At 51.5% G+C, this 12,440-nt stretch overlaps 1 protein-coding gene across 1 annotated transcript; it reads right to left on the bottom strand.

Moving 5' to 3' along the window:
• Positions 1–330: 330 nt before the first annotated feature.
• LY6H (lymphocyte antigen 6 family member H) lies at positions 331–6,482 on the bottom strand. Its single transcript, XM_077163175.1, has 5 exons — positions 6,245–6,482; positions 5,873–5,989; positions 5,277–5,401; positions 4,481–4,600; positions 331–4,179 (listed from the first exon to the last, which is right to left on the bottom strand). Exons 3-5 carry the CDS (start codon positions 5,341–5,343, stop codon positions 3,944–3,946), a joined length of 423 nt encoding a protein of 140 aa, XP_077019290.1. The 5' UTR covers positions 5,344–5,401; positions 5,873–5,989; positions 6,245–6,482; the 3' UTR covers positions 331–3,943.
• Between the last annotated feature and the right edge of the window lie 5,958 nt (positions 6,483–12,440).

Below are 12,440 nucleotides of genomic sequence, written 5' to 3'. Positions count from 1 at the left end.
CAGTATAAAGATTGATTTTCAAATCCAGCAGCAAACATGCGTCCGTGGTGTACACAGAAAGAGCTGCCCCCTGAAAGAGATACGCCACAATCGCTGTAATGATCCAACTATGGTTTGAAGGGTCTAGGTAATACTGGAGGAACAAAACTTGAATAAGGGACATAAATACTGGAAATGAAGAGAAAAGAGTATCTTCCTTTGTCGACGATCTGGTTCTCTGAGGTCCCCTTGCATACCACCCCTGGCCTGAGCGGCTCCCCCACCCCAACCCCAGCCACCCCACCACACCCCCAGCAGCTCTGCCCAGGAAGCAGGCGCAGCATCCCCCTGTTCTTGACCAACAATTCTCTCTACCCCTGGCCTGGCCCAGGGACGCCTCTTTCCACCTTAGGGAAGTCCCTGGCTCCCACTCCTTATCTTGGAAGGTTCTGAAGGGTTTCTCAGAATCTGGTCAGTCTGGAAGTTTGCCTCAGAGGCCCACGGCATAAAGGATTTGAGAAACACAAAGTCCAGAAATTTGGGAGACACAAAGTCTGTGCCTAAAGGGAGAGAGAAGGATGGCATGCAGAGATTCAAAGAGATCAGCTCGATGTGCCAAGAATGACCAATTAGATTTAAAAGAAAGGGTGAAAATCTCATTTACAACAGCACAAAAACTACAAATCACCTAGCAATAAATGTATCAAGGAAGATTCAAGACCTCACATGAAAAAAAAAAAACTATAAGATTGCACAGAGTGATGTTATTTAGGAAAGTAAATAAATGGTGCAATACAGCAAGTTCCTGAGTGGGAAGCTTTAAGAGTCAAGACAGCCAGCCTCCCCAGCTTCATATCCAAACAAATGAAACTCTAGTCAAAATTCTAACAGAGTGCTATCCTGGAACTGGACAAACTGATTTAGAAATTCACCCGCAGGAAGTGATCGATTTTTTTTTAAAAGAGTGCCATGAGGGGCACTGGCCTTGTGAGCACGCCATGAAGCTACTATCAGAATGACATGGCAACAACTCATTCAGCAGAATTCCAGTGGGTGGCGGGTATTTATATTTACAGAGTGTGTTATACCATAAAGGTGGCATCTTCAATCAACAGGGAGAAATGGGTTATTTTGCCAAAAGCTTTGAGAATATCAGCCGTCTATTCCCTGCCTCCCTACTATATCATAAATAAGCTCCAGACAGATTGTCTGAGTCAGTCGCTAAAGCTGCAAAAATATTAGAAATATAGAGACTATTTTCACAGTATACTAGTAAAGGGGGTCCTCCTACGGCATGAAACCCAGAAACTGTAGAACAATGAGACAGATTCGACCCAGCAAAATTTAGAACCTGCATATCTGTACATAGAAGGGACTCAAAAAGAGACACTGCCACAAGCAAACAAGAAAGCTTTTGCCAACATACAACGGGGGAAAGATTCATGTGTCTAATGCGCAAAAGGCTCTTGCACATCAATAAGAAAAAGGCAAACACGGCAGAAGACATGATCAGGTCAGGTCAGGAGAAAGTCAAATGGCTGAGCGTGGAAGACGATGTCCAGCCTCACTGGTGAATGGCCATCAGAACCAGATTCTACTTCCTGTCTGCCAGAATGGTGAAAACTCCTGAAGCTGGCGGGCCCGCGCGGCCTGCGGGCATGTGTGGGAGGGGTGGGCGCTGGCGGCCCCACGGTCAGAGGGCAGCTCAACCTCATCCACTTCACCCTCCAGCCGTCACCCTCTCTGGGCCCGCTGCCCCCCGGCACCGACCATGTCACAGACACCGTTTCTGAGCCACAGTGACATGGAGACGTAGATGCGGTCTCTGCGCTGCTGAAGACAAAACCCTGGAGACCATCCCCGTGCCCCCAGTGAGGGTGCCGAGCAAGTGGCAGCACCTCCCTTCCGTGGAGCTCAGGATGTGGAAACCGAAGCCCGCCCAGACAAGCCGGCCTGGAAAGTGGTCCCCCGAGGGACGGGCGGGAGCGTCAGCAGCACAAGAGCCACCGAAGGGCAGCGTGCACGCGGCACAGCTTCCTAGGCAGGCGCCGCCCTTAAGCTCCTTCGCAGATGGGAAAACGAGGTCTCTAGAGGGACCTGGTGGCAGGGAAGGGGAGCCCAGGTTCCATGGCCAGGGTGGGAGCTTTGGGGGAGGTGTTTTCCATTTCTAATTTTATGAGACTCCTAAAAAAAGTAGAGACTCTTGCTCCTTTTTGTGTCTGTAAATACTGCTCTCAAACGATAAATCAACCACACTGAGATCTACTGGACGTGGGTTGGGAGTCTCCCTCCTCCCGCTGCCTTGGGGCCTCCCCAGGGCTTCCAGCCTCCTTTAACTCTGCAGCTTCTCTCACATCCCCCCCTGAGCGAGCTGTTGTTGTCCAGATGGCCCCAAGGGCAGCGCCGGGCCCTCCGCTCCCCAAAGCACCAGGACATGAGGCGGGTGAGGGCAATGCAGAGCAAATGGCAAACGAGCAGGTCGCAGGCCTCGGCTGAAGAGTCCCTCAGCCGTTTCCACCAGTGGGGAGATGACAGAGCCCCTCTCTGTGCCTCGCTGTGTCCTCACCCTGGACCCCCAGATTCCTCCCCATCCTTGTGCTGAGCACCTCGGAAGGCAACGCCAAGGTCAGCTCTTAAAGGAACCGCTTGCCTTCCCCAAGACACACAGCAGAGAACATGACCGTGCCTGGGAGGCCAGAGGTGGCAGAAGGAAGCAACGGCCAAAGGCCAGATCCCAGAGAGAGAATGTGGAGGGTCCGCCCCAACCCAGGACCAAAGGGCTAGCCACATCGGAGCCTCCAGCGCAGTGGCCAGAGTGCGGACTGGCCGGAGTGCCAATGGGGTGCAGGCTGACCTCAGAGACTCCATGGCTGGAGCAGGGGGGGCCAGGAAAAGCAGTACCCTCAACCCGATCTAGGCAGGCTGGCCCTCTCTGCCTGCTCTCCCGGCCTGTCGCAGCGGGTCCATTTGTTCAGCCCCTCGCAGCAGGAGCTGGCCTTCGGGACCGTGCTCACCCTCGACCTCAGCATGCGGTGGGGTACGGAGGTGCAGGTCACGTTAGGAGGCAGAGTCTGGGCACAGGGTCTCTCCACTTGGGCCACAGCAACTCCCAGTGGTCCTCAGCCACCAGAGGCCCAGGGTCCCAGCACCGGGGGGCTAAGAGAAGGAGCAGCAGGGGACAGCAAGAGACATACACGGACGTGTCTGCCTATGCATCAGAGGGTGTGAGTGGGCTGGAGCATGTGGAGGGCACGTGTGTGTGAACGTGTGCAGACACACCGCTGCATGTGCACCCACCTGCATGAGTGTGGACGTGTACCAGGACACGTGCCAGCGTGATGCAAACGTTGAATCACGCATATGAGTGAGTTGTGAGCTTGCGCAAGTGAGCGTGTCAGCACAGCTGTGGGCACGGGAGTGGGAGACACCGGGGCGTGTGCGCATGTGTGTCTGTGTCAGCCCCTCACCCTGCAGCCCGCCCTGTGATTGCATTCATCTCAACTCCAGAACCCCACCCCAAGTGCTCCCACACCGGAGGGCACAGCACACCCAACACCTGTGCAGGGAAGCCTCAAGCACCCCTACTTGTGCATTCTCCCTGCTCTCTGCCAGGACCCCCACCCCCAGGCTCAGATCTGGGTCTCAGGACTCAGAAGTGACTTTATTTCTCCACAGAAGGCGCCCTCATGGCCAGGCTGCTGGACTGTGTCTGGCTCAGATACGCCTCCCCTCAGGTACCCAAAGCCCCCCAGATGCCTCCCCTCACCCCCCAGGCTCCCCACCTGGACACCTGGTTCCTGTAGGTGTCCTGCTGGCTGGGACTTTGAGGTGGTGGAGAGACGGGACATGGCATGTCTTGGAGAGCAGCGAGAAGCAGAGGCTGGCCCCGGCAGGGCCCAGACTGGATAGGGGGACAGGGGTGGCCTCCGGGGAATGTGCTCTGAAGCCCTGCAGTAGGGGGGCCTCAGGCCCCAACCCAAAGGAGTGCGGGCCCCAGGCTGAGCAGGAGCCCCCCTGCCAGGGCCCAGAGGCTGCCCCCAGCCCCAGACGCCCCGTTGCACAAATCCTTCTCACAGCAGGCCACATCCACCTTTAAGATCCCAGAGTTAATGAACCCCATCAGATAGTCCGAGAAAAAGTGCCGCCTGATGAATTCACAAGAGGTGGCGCACATCTTGTTCACCGGGTGGTCCTTCCTGCCTGGGGAAAGGAAAGAGGGATTCCTGGGCTGGAGGCACCACCCGCGCCCCCTCATCTCAGCCCCAGGACCCGAGCCAGGGCTTTTCCCTATTAGATTGGGACCCCAGACCCTGGAGCTAAGGAGCCTCGGTTCAGTCATGCTGCCCCATCCGCATGGAACAGGCCTCCTCGGAGCCGGGGGGGACGAACCCCCCACCACCGTCACACAGCATGGCTGGCCAGAGAGGCTCCCCATCCCTCCTGAGTTAGGCTCTCAGCAACTCCCTGCACCCCCCCCACACACACACTGGTCTTAACTTACTGCTGTTGGGATCAGTGATCTGGACGGTGGCACAGACCGTGTCAGACGGCTGGCACTGCTTCGAGGTGCAACGGCTGGAGTTGGTGGTCACTGTGCAGACTTGGCACCAAAGGCCCTGAGCTGGGTGGCCGTGGGGAAGGGGATAGTCAGAGTAGCTGAGGACCCAGGCCAGCAACCCCTACTCACCTGCACTTGCCTACGGCAAGGGCTTCAGTAGAACTGTATAGGTGTGGGAGGCCAGGCACCCACTGACCTGGTGTGACCAGCCAGGAGGCCCCTGGAGGAGGGGCCTGGGGAGAGTCTGGTGGGGACAACCGTTGCTGGGACTCCCGGAGCCCATGTGGCCCTTCCTGGGCCCCATTCACACACATGCACACACACACACACACACACTCATCTCACACCTATGGCACCCTCCTGCCTATCCCCCCCCCAAGCCCACTCCCCAGTTCAGCTAGGAAGGATCACGCAGGACTGGATGGGCCCTTCGAGCCCCACCCGTGTCGGTGGAGTGAGGAGCGGCTGTCCAGGCAGGGGGCAGCGGTGCAAAGCCGGGAGAGGGAAAGTGCTGGAGGCCTTGTGGGAAGCTCGAGCGGCTGGGGCAGTGTGGCCCAGGGGGACCTCCTGAGAGGGCTGGGCTGGGTCACCTGGGTGGCGGGGCCACCAGGGCCAGGAGGGAGAGGGCCCTCTCTCGGAAGTGGAAAAGGAACCGCCTTTTCCAAAGTGGGTGGCGGCCCGCACAGCCCTGCCCACTTGGGAGCGCCCTGCCCCCGCGCCCGCGGCCGCCCCCACTCACCGGGCACCGAGCACAGCAGGGCGGCCAGCAGCGCCAGGCCCAGGCCCTTCAAGGCTGCAGACGACATGTTCCGACGGCCTGGGGGCGGCGGGGGCGGCGGGCGGGGGGTCCTCTGGGGCGCAGGCCTGACGGGGAGAGCCTAGCTCAGCAGACACCGCCCCGCGGCCACCCCGAAGCGCCCTGCCCCAGACCCTCCCCTGGCTCGCCTGGGACGCAGCATCCTCCCCGACACCCAAGGCCGGGGGCGGGGCGGAGGGGGAACGGTGGGTGAGGAGCTGCCAGGACTCAACGCCCCACCCCCATCCCCAGGCCCCCACAGCAACCCTCCCAGGAGGAAACGTCTACCCGCTCCGGCCGGGAGAGCCTGAAATGCCCGCGCCCCGCCCCCAGCACCTGGGAGGTGGGGGGCTGGGGGGTCATCTCTCCTAGCTGGGCGGCTGACAGCGCATCCGGAGAGGGCAGGGCAGGAGAAAGTGGCACTGTCGACAGGGGGAGGGGTACGCAGCGCGTCCCCGCCCCCACCCCAGTTCTGGAGGTCCAGTTCTGGAGGTCCACGCCACCCCCTCCACCACCACCCCCGCTTGCCGGGCGCTCACCACCGATCCGGGCTTGCAGCGCTGGCTCGCGTCGGGGCGCACTCACAGCCCCCGGGTCTCCACACTCTGGGACTCGCGCAGCCGGCGCGGCGCGGGGAGCTGTGGCCTTCGGTCTCCCTGCGGACAGGAACCCGGGCGCAGCCTCGTCTTTCGGGGGACGCAGCCGCAGACGCGGACCCCTCCCGAGGAGCTGGGCGGAGCTGGGGCGGGGGCCCAGGCGGGGGCGGCTGAGACGCGCGGGAGGGGCGGCCTGGCTCGAGGTCCCCGAAGCAGGTCGCGCGATCCGGGTCCCTCCCGCCGCCCCCTCACCGGCTCGCGCTCTCGCCCTCTCGGACCCCCCTCCGCCCCCTTCCCCCACGTCCCTCCCTCTACCCAGGCGTGGGCAGGATTCCTTGCCCCTCCTCTTGGCCGAGATCCCCTTGGAATTTTCTCGGAAGAACGTTCACAGCGAAAGGAAGCGAGACGCACAAAGACGCAGAGAGGGAGGGAGGTAACAGGCGTCTGTGCTGCGCGCAGGTGCCCTGTTCGCACAACCTCCCGAGTCTCAGACTCAGCCCTGGGCACCCTCCCCTGCCCAACCTCAGCTCGATTTCCGATCTTTCGAGGCTGTTCTCCTCCCATAACGACCCCCGCCACCCCGCAGCCCGGAGATTTGGTCTCCAGCCACACCCAGAGGGAGAAACCCAAATCCTGCTGCCACCTGTCTCTGCCAATTTCTTGGCTTCATCCCTCTCCCTCCCGCCGCCCAGAAGGTCCCACCCTGCTGCGCCCGTGCACTCGCCTTCCGGGTGCCCAGAGACCGTCTCTGCCGGGCACGGGGTGAGCCACAAATCACCGCACAAATATTGGGGATGGCTTCTTTTCTCCTTCATTTGTCAGGCAAATGTTTCCTGATGTTCACGGTTGTGCACAGCTCTGCCCTAGGCCTAGGAGAGACCGGTGACAGTAACGTGTCATTGCCAGATGTGGCAAGAATGACTAGGGTTTACTGGGCTTTTCCTGTGTGTCATGCAGGCTCTAAACACTTCATATACATTATCCCACTCGGGTCCCACAACAACACTTCTTCGCGGGTATTATTTCCTTCTCACAATGAGGAAACCGAGGCTCGGGGACGGGATGGGGGCGGCTGGCGGCGGGGGCAGGGGGAGCGCACAGCCAATATTGGAAGCGGAGGTATCTCTCATCACTGCCCCGTGTTGCTTCCAAGGCTAAGGCAAAGGAAGCGTTTCTGAAGTGAAAGTTGAGACCCGAGCCAGGAGGCCAGGCTAATAAGGGGCAGGGAGAGAGAAAAATGGACATTGGGACAAAAGCATTCTTTGCGAAGAACTACAGAACTCTCAGGAAAGTAAGAGGAATCTCAGTGTCCAAAAGTGAATAGGTAACTAAGGTTGCAGGTGATGATGAGATGGTCAGAGTAGCCACCTGCAGAGTTGGCATGGTCTATCCCTGGACGTGGGCTCTCCAGGAACCAGAGCCTGAGATGAGGACTCTCCATTTGTGTGGAGTCGCTGGGGACCGATGGGCAGTCGGGAAGTGATTTGGTAAGGGAGGAAAACCACTGAAGGGTGGCGCTGGGCCAGCTGTCATAGCAGGGATTGGAGCCCACTCCCTGAAGAAACTCCGGGAAATGATAGCAAACATGAGCAGAAGTTATCTCACCCAAGGATGGGAAAACTGGGGTGTTTTTACCCCAACTCCCAAGAGTCATTGATTGCAGCTGCTCCAGGGTGCATTAATTCCCCAGAAGGGCAGCGGTGGAGTAGACACACACCATTGGGAGCCATGCCAGAGCCCCTGAGGCAGCTGAGAACTGGGGAGAAGCACGGCAGCATCTACCACACCTAAGTCAAGTGTGTGTTGGCGGGCAGGAGTGGTGGCTGAGCTACAGCAAGCTGAGCCCTCCAAGGAAAGAAGAGTGGCCCCAGGCCACAGCATCCCAGAGTACATGCAGTCAAAGGGAATCCTCTTTAATAAAAGAAACTCCAACCTAGCGTGCTGGAGTTCCCGCAAATTCAACTGAATCAGACATGAGTTCAAACTCAAAAACTACGAAACACAAAGGAAAGAAGCCGCCAAAGTGAGGTGTAACCGACTTAAACCCTCACCAACTTTCTAAATTGGAAGTCTCAAATGTAGAATATAAAATTAATAGGTTGACTAACGAACATAGTTGCAAAAATTCTCAACAAAATACTAGCAAATCTGTAATGCGCTTTGAAATTTATTTTTTTCGTTTTTATGTTATTTTTCACAATAAAAATGTTTTAAAACATACTAGCAAATCCAATCCAATGATACATTAAAACAATTATACAACAAGGCCAAGTAGGATTTATACCCAGAATGCAAGTTGGTTCAACACAGGAAAATCAATCAACGTAATATAGCACATTAATAATTTGAAATGGGACACTAAAGGGAGAGATGTTTATTTGGTGCAAAATTTATATTTTGGGTACTGCACTTCCTAATATATCTTGTATGGTCAGTTTAGTTGAACACCATTTGTTCATGGAATTTTGAATAGGATGTGAGATTATATTGGTTTGTCCAGGTTAGTGTGGTGCCCGATATATCCTAGAGTAATTTGGGCAGTGAATAAAGAAGTGTTTGCAAAGCCCCCTTGGAGAAATGGGGAGAAAGGAGGAAGTATTCAACTTCCCCACTTGGAGAATTTTTTATATTCTTGCACGTAGTGGGGACAACCAAATCAATAGGCTGGGCCCTCAATTGGGGTTCGCCCCTATGAAACTCTTCCTGCAAAGGATAAGCTAAGCCTATTTAAAGTTAGGCCTAAAAGTCATCCCCAGAGAACCTCTTTTATTGCTCAGATGTGGTCTCTCTCTCTAAGTCAACTTGGCAAGTGAATTCAGTGTCCTCCCTCCTATGTGGAACATGACTCCCATGGGGTATAAATCTTTGGCAATTGTAGGACAGAAATCCCAGGACCCAGCTTCAAGGGATTGGGAAAGCCTTGTTGAAAAAAGGGGGAAGAGGGAAAGGAAATAAAATAAACTTTCAGTGGCTGAGAGATTTCAAGCAGAGTCAAGAGGTTATCCTGGAGGTTATTCTTATGCATTATATAGATATCCATTTTTAATATATGGTATGTTGGAGTGACTGGAGGATGTACCTGAAACTGTTGAGCTGTGTTCCAGTAGTTGTGATTCTTGGAGATTACTGTATAGACATAACTTACACAATGTGACTGTGCGATTGTGAAAACTTTGTATCTGATGCTTCTTTTACCCAAGGTATAGACAGAAGAATTTTAAAATATGAATAAAAAAAATAAGTAATAAGAGAGATGAAAGGCAAAATGAATTGGGTAGCTGGAAATACTAGTGGCCAATGAGAGGGAGGAGTAAGGGGCATGGTATGTATGAGCTTTTTCTTTTTTCTTTTTATTTCTTTTTCTGTAGCGATGCAAATGTTAAACAAAAAACTGATCATGGTGATGTATATACAACTAGGTGATGATATCATGAGCCACTGATTGTACACCATGTATAGAATGAAAGTGTGTGAGTATTTTTCAATAAAAATAATTTTTTAAAAAAGATCATGAGCTTCTGTGCCTCAAAGGACTTGGATAAAATGGTGAAATGGCAGCTAACTCAATGGAGAAATTATTTGGAACCACATATCAGATAAAGGCTTGACATAAAGAAATTATACAGCTCAACAACAAAAGAACAAACAATCCAATTATAAAATGGGCAGAGGATATGAATAGACACTTTTCTGAAGAGTAAATAGAGATGGATTAAAAGCACATGAAGAAATTCTCATTTTCATTGTCCATTAGGGAAATGCAAATCATGACCACAATGAGATATTACCTCACACCTATAAGAATGGCTGCTATTAAACAAACAGAAAACTACAAATGTTGGAGAGGATGTGGAGAAATTGGATCACTTATTCATTGTTGGTGGGAATGTAAAATGGCGCACCTGCTATGAAAGACAGTTTGGTGATTCCTCAGAAAATTAAATATTGAGTTGCCCAATGACCTGGCAATACCAATACTCAGTCGTTTTAGTTTAAGCTGTCAGAATGCAATATACCAGAAATGAAATGGCTTTTTTTTAAACTTTTTTTATTAATTAAAAAAATTAACAAACAAAACATTTAGAAATCATTCCATTCTACATATACAATCAGTGATTCTTAATATCATCACATAGTTGCATATTCATCATTTCTTAGTACATTTGCATCGATTTAGAGAAAGAAATAAAAAGACAACAGAAAAAGAAATAAAATGATAATAGAGAAAAAAAACTATATGTACCATACCCCTTACCCCTCGCTTTCATTTACCACTATGAAATGGCTTTTGAAAAGAGAATTTATTGAGTTGCAAGTTTACAACTAAGGTCATGAAAGTGTCCAAATTAAGGCAAGACTATTAAAATGTCCAAACTAAAGCATCCATGGAAAGATACCTTGCCTCAAGAAGGCCAATGGCATTCGGGGTTTCTCTCTCACCTGGAAAGGTACATGGCACTGTCTGCTAGCTTTCTCTCCAGACTTCTTCAGTGGCTTCCCAGAGGGCATTTTCTTTATGCATCTCCAAAGGTTTCTTGTTGTGTGGGCTCTGTTGGCTCTAAAGTTTTCCAAAATAGTTCCCTCTTACAGGGCTCCAGTAAGCAACCCCACCTTGAATGGGTGTAGACATATCTCCATGGAAACCATCTAATCAAAAGTTACTGCCTGTGCTGGTTTGAAAGGATTCATGTACCCTAGAAAAGCTGTGCTTTAGTCCTAATCAACTTTGTGGGAGTAATGGTTTCTTCTAATCCCTATTCAGTACTATAGGTCGTTGATTAGTTTATCTCCATGGAGATGCGGCTCAACTGATTGTGGGTATGAAACTTGATTAGAGTGAGACGTGTCTCCGCCCTTTTTATGTGGGTCTTGATTAGTTTACTGGAATCCTATAAAAAAGAAAACATTTTGGAGAGAGTTCTTTTTGAGGAGAGAGCCATAGAACCATAACAGAAGGATGAGAGAACCATAGAGTCCCCCAGCCAGCGACCCCTGGAAATAAAGAAGGAAAAGGCCTCCCATGGAGCTTCATGAAGCAAGAGGCCTGGAGAGGAAACTAGAAGACATTGCCATGTTCACCATATGCCCTTTCAGCTGAGAGAGAAACCCCGAACCTCATTGGCCTCCTTGAACCAAGGTATCTTTCCCTTAGCCTTAGATTGGACATTTCTATAGACTTGCCTTAATTGAACCTAAAAACTGTAAACTTGCAACTTATTAAATTCCCCTTTTTAAAAGCCATTCTTTTTCTGGTACATTGCATTCTGGCAGCTAGCAAACTAGAACACCACCCAATCTTTCCCTGGATGCCTTAGTTTGGACATTTTCATGGCTTAGAACTGTAAACTTGTAATGTATTAAATTCCCCTTTTTAAAAGTTTTCCAGTTCTGGTATATCACATTCCAACAGTTTGCAAACTAAGATAAGGACACATTGTCAGAATAGGAACTGATTTTGTGATGCAGAAATTGACACAATGAAATGTAAGATGTTGGTTTGATATAAAAAAGTTGGAATACACTCAGACTTTCAAAAGTATTTGTGAATGTGGCCTGCTCATAAGTATTGTTTAGAGAACTCAGCAGAATTCAAAAATTGGAAGACTCAGTGAAGTCAGCTAGGTCTTACCACCCACAATTGGGTGGATCACATTTTGATGGAAACAATAAAAAAGATCGCACCCAGCAATATTGAATGAAGATTAAAGAACTTGACTTTTCTGGAGTACAAAACAGTTTCAGACTGGCACCTTTCACCCTTTGGACCCCAAAAAAGCATGTTCTTTCCAAATACAAAATTCATTCATTCCATCATACTATCACAAAGCCTTAAACCATTTCAGTAACAATACAAATACAATACAAAATCAGAAACAGTACAAAAACTCATCAAAGTCAGCTACAGGCATGGTTTGTCCTAAGGCAAAATTCTCCTCTGCCTGTAACATGTAGAACTAAGAACAAACTATCTGCTGCCAACATACAAAGGAGATACACTCATAAGATACATGTTTCCATTTCCATTGAGAGAAACTGGAAGAAACGCAGGGGTCACGAGACCCAAACAGTTATGAAAACATGCAGGGCAAACATCATTAGGTTTTGAAGTCTGAGAGTCATTTGTTCTCAGGGCTTTAGAAATCAGCTTCACCCTTTCCAAGGGCCTGCTCAGTGGCCCTGCCCTCTCCAAATGCTGGTGTGGAGTTTGCAACCTTGGAGGACATTGGGGAGACCACCTTTATCTCAGCCCCACTCTTTCCAAGCATTGGGACAGCACCTGGGCTCTCTGCCATTTCTAAGGCACAAGCTCCAGAATGATGAGGTGGCAGCAAGGCTCTCCCAGATCTCCAAAGAATGTGTTCCATACTCTACAAAGCCTGAGGCACAACTTTTCCAGAACATCAAAGTGGAAGGCCCACCCTCTACCTTCAGGACAAACTCACCTTCTCCAAGTGCTTGGGTGAGTCAGCTCTCCTGGCCCAAGTTTTCTTCGTTTCAGACCTTAGCTTCA

The sequence above is a fragment of the Tamandua tetradactyla genome, chromosome 6, assembly GCF_023851605.1.
Source record: "Tamandua tetradactyla isolate mTamTet1 chromosome 6, mTamTet1.pri, whole genome shotgun sequence".
NCBI lineage: Eukaryota > Metazoa > Chordata > Mammalia > Pilosa > Myrmecophagidae > Tamandua > Tamandua tetradactyla.
The sequence above is the reverse complement of the archived record's forward strand: the minus strand, read 5'-3'. Positions and strand labels throughout refer to the sequence as shown.

What these genes read in the sequence shown, in the direction of transcription:
- LY6H (XM_077163175.1), bottom strand. Translation starts at nt 5,343, where the DNA reads ATGTCGTCTGCAGCCTTGAAGGGCCTGGGCCTGGCGCTGCTGGCCGCC. An exon ending in CCTGCTGTGCTCGGTGCCCG is followed by an intron (nt 4,601 to 5,276) that starts GTGAGTGGGGGC and finishes ACGGCCACCCAG; the next exon opens with CTCAGGGCCTTTGGTGCCAA. An exon ending in GATCACTGATCCCAACAGCA is followed by an intron (nt 4,180 to 4,480) that starts GTAAGTTAAGAC and finishes TCCTTTCCCCAG; the next exon opens with GCAGGAAGGACCACCCGGTG.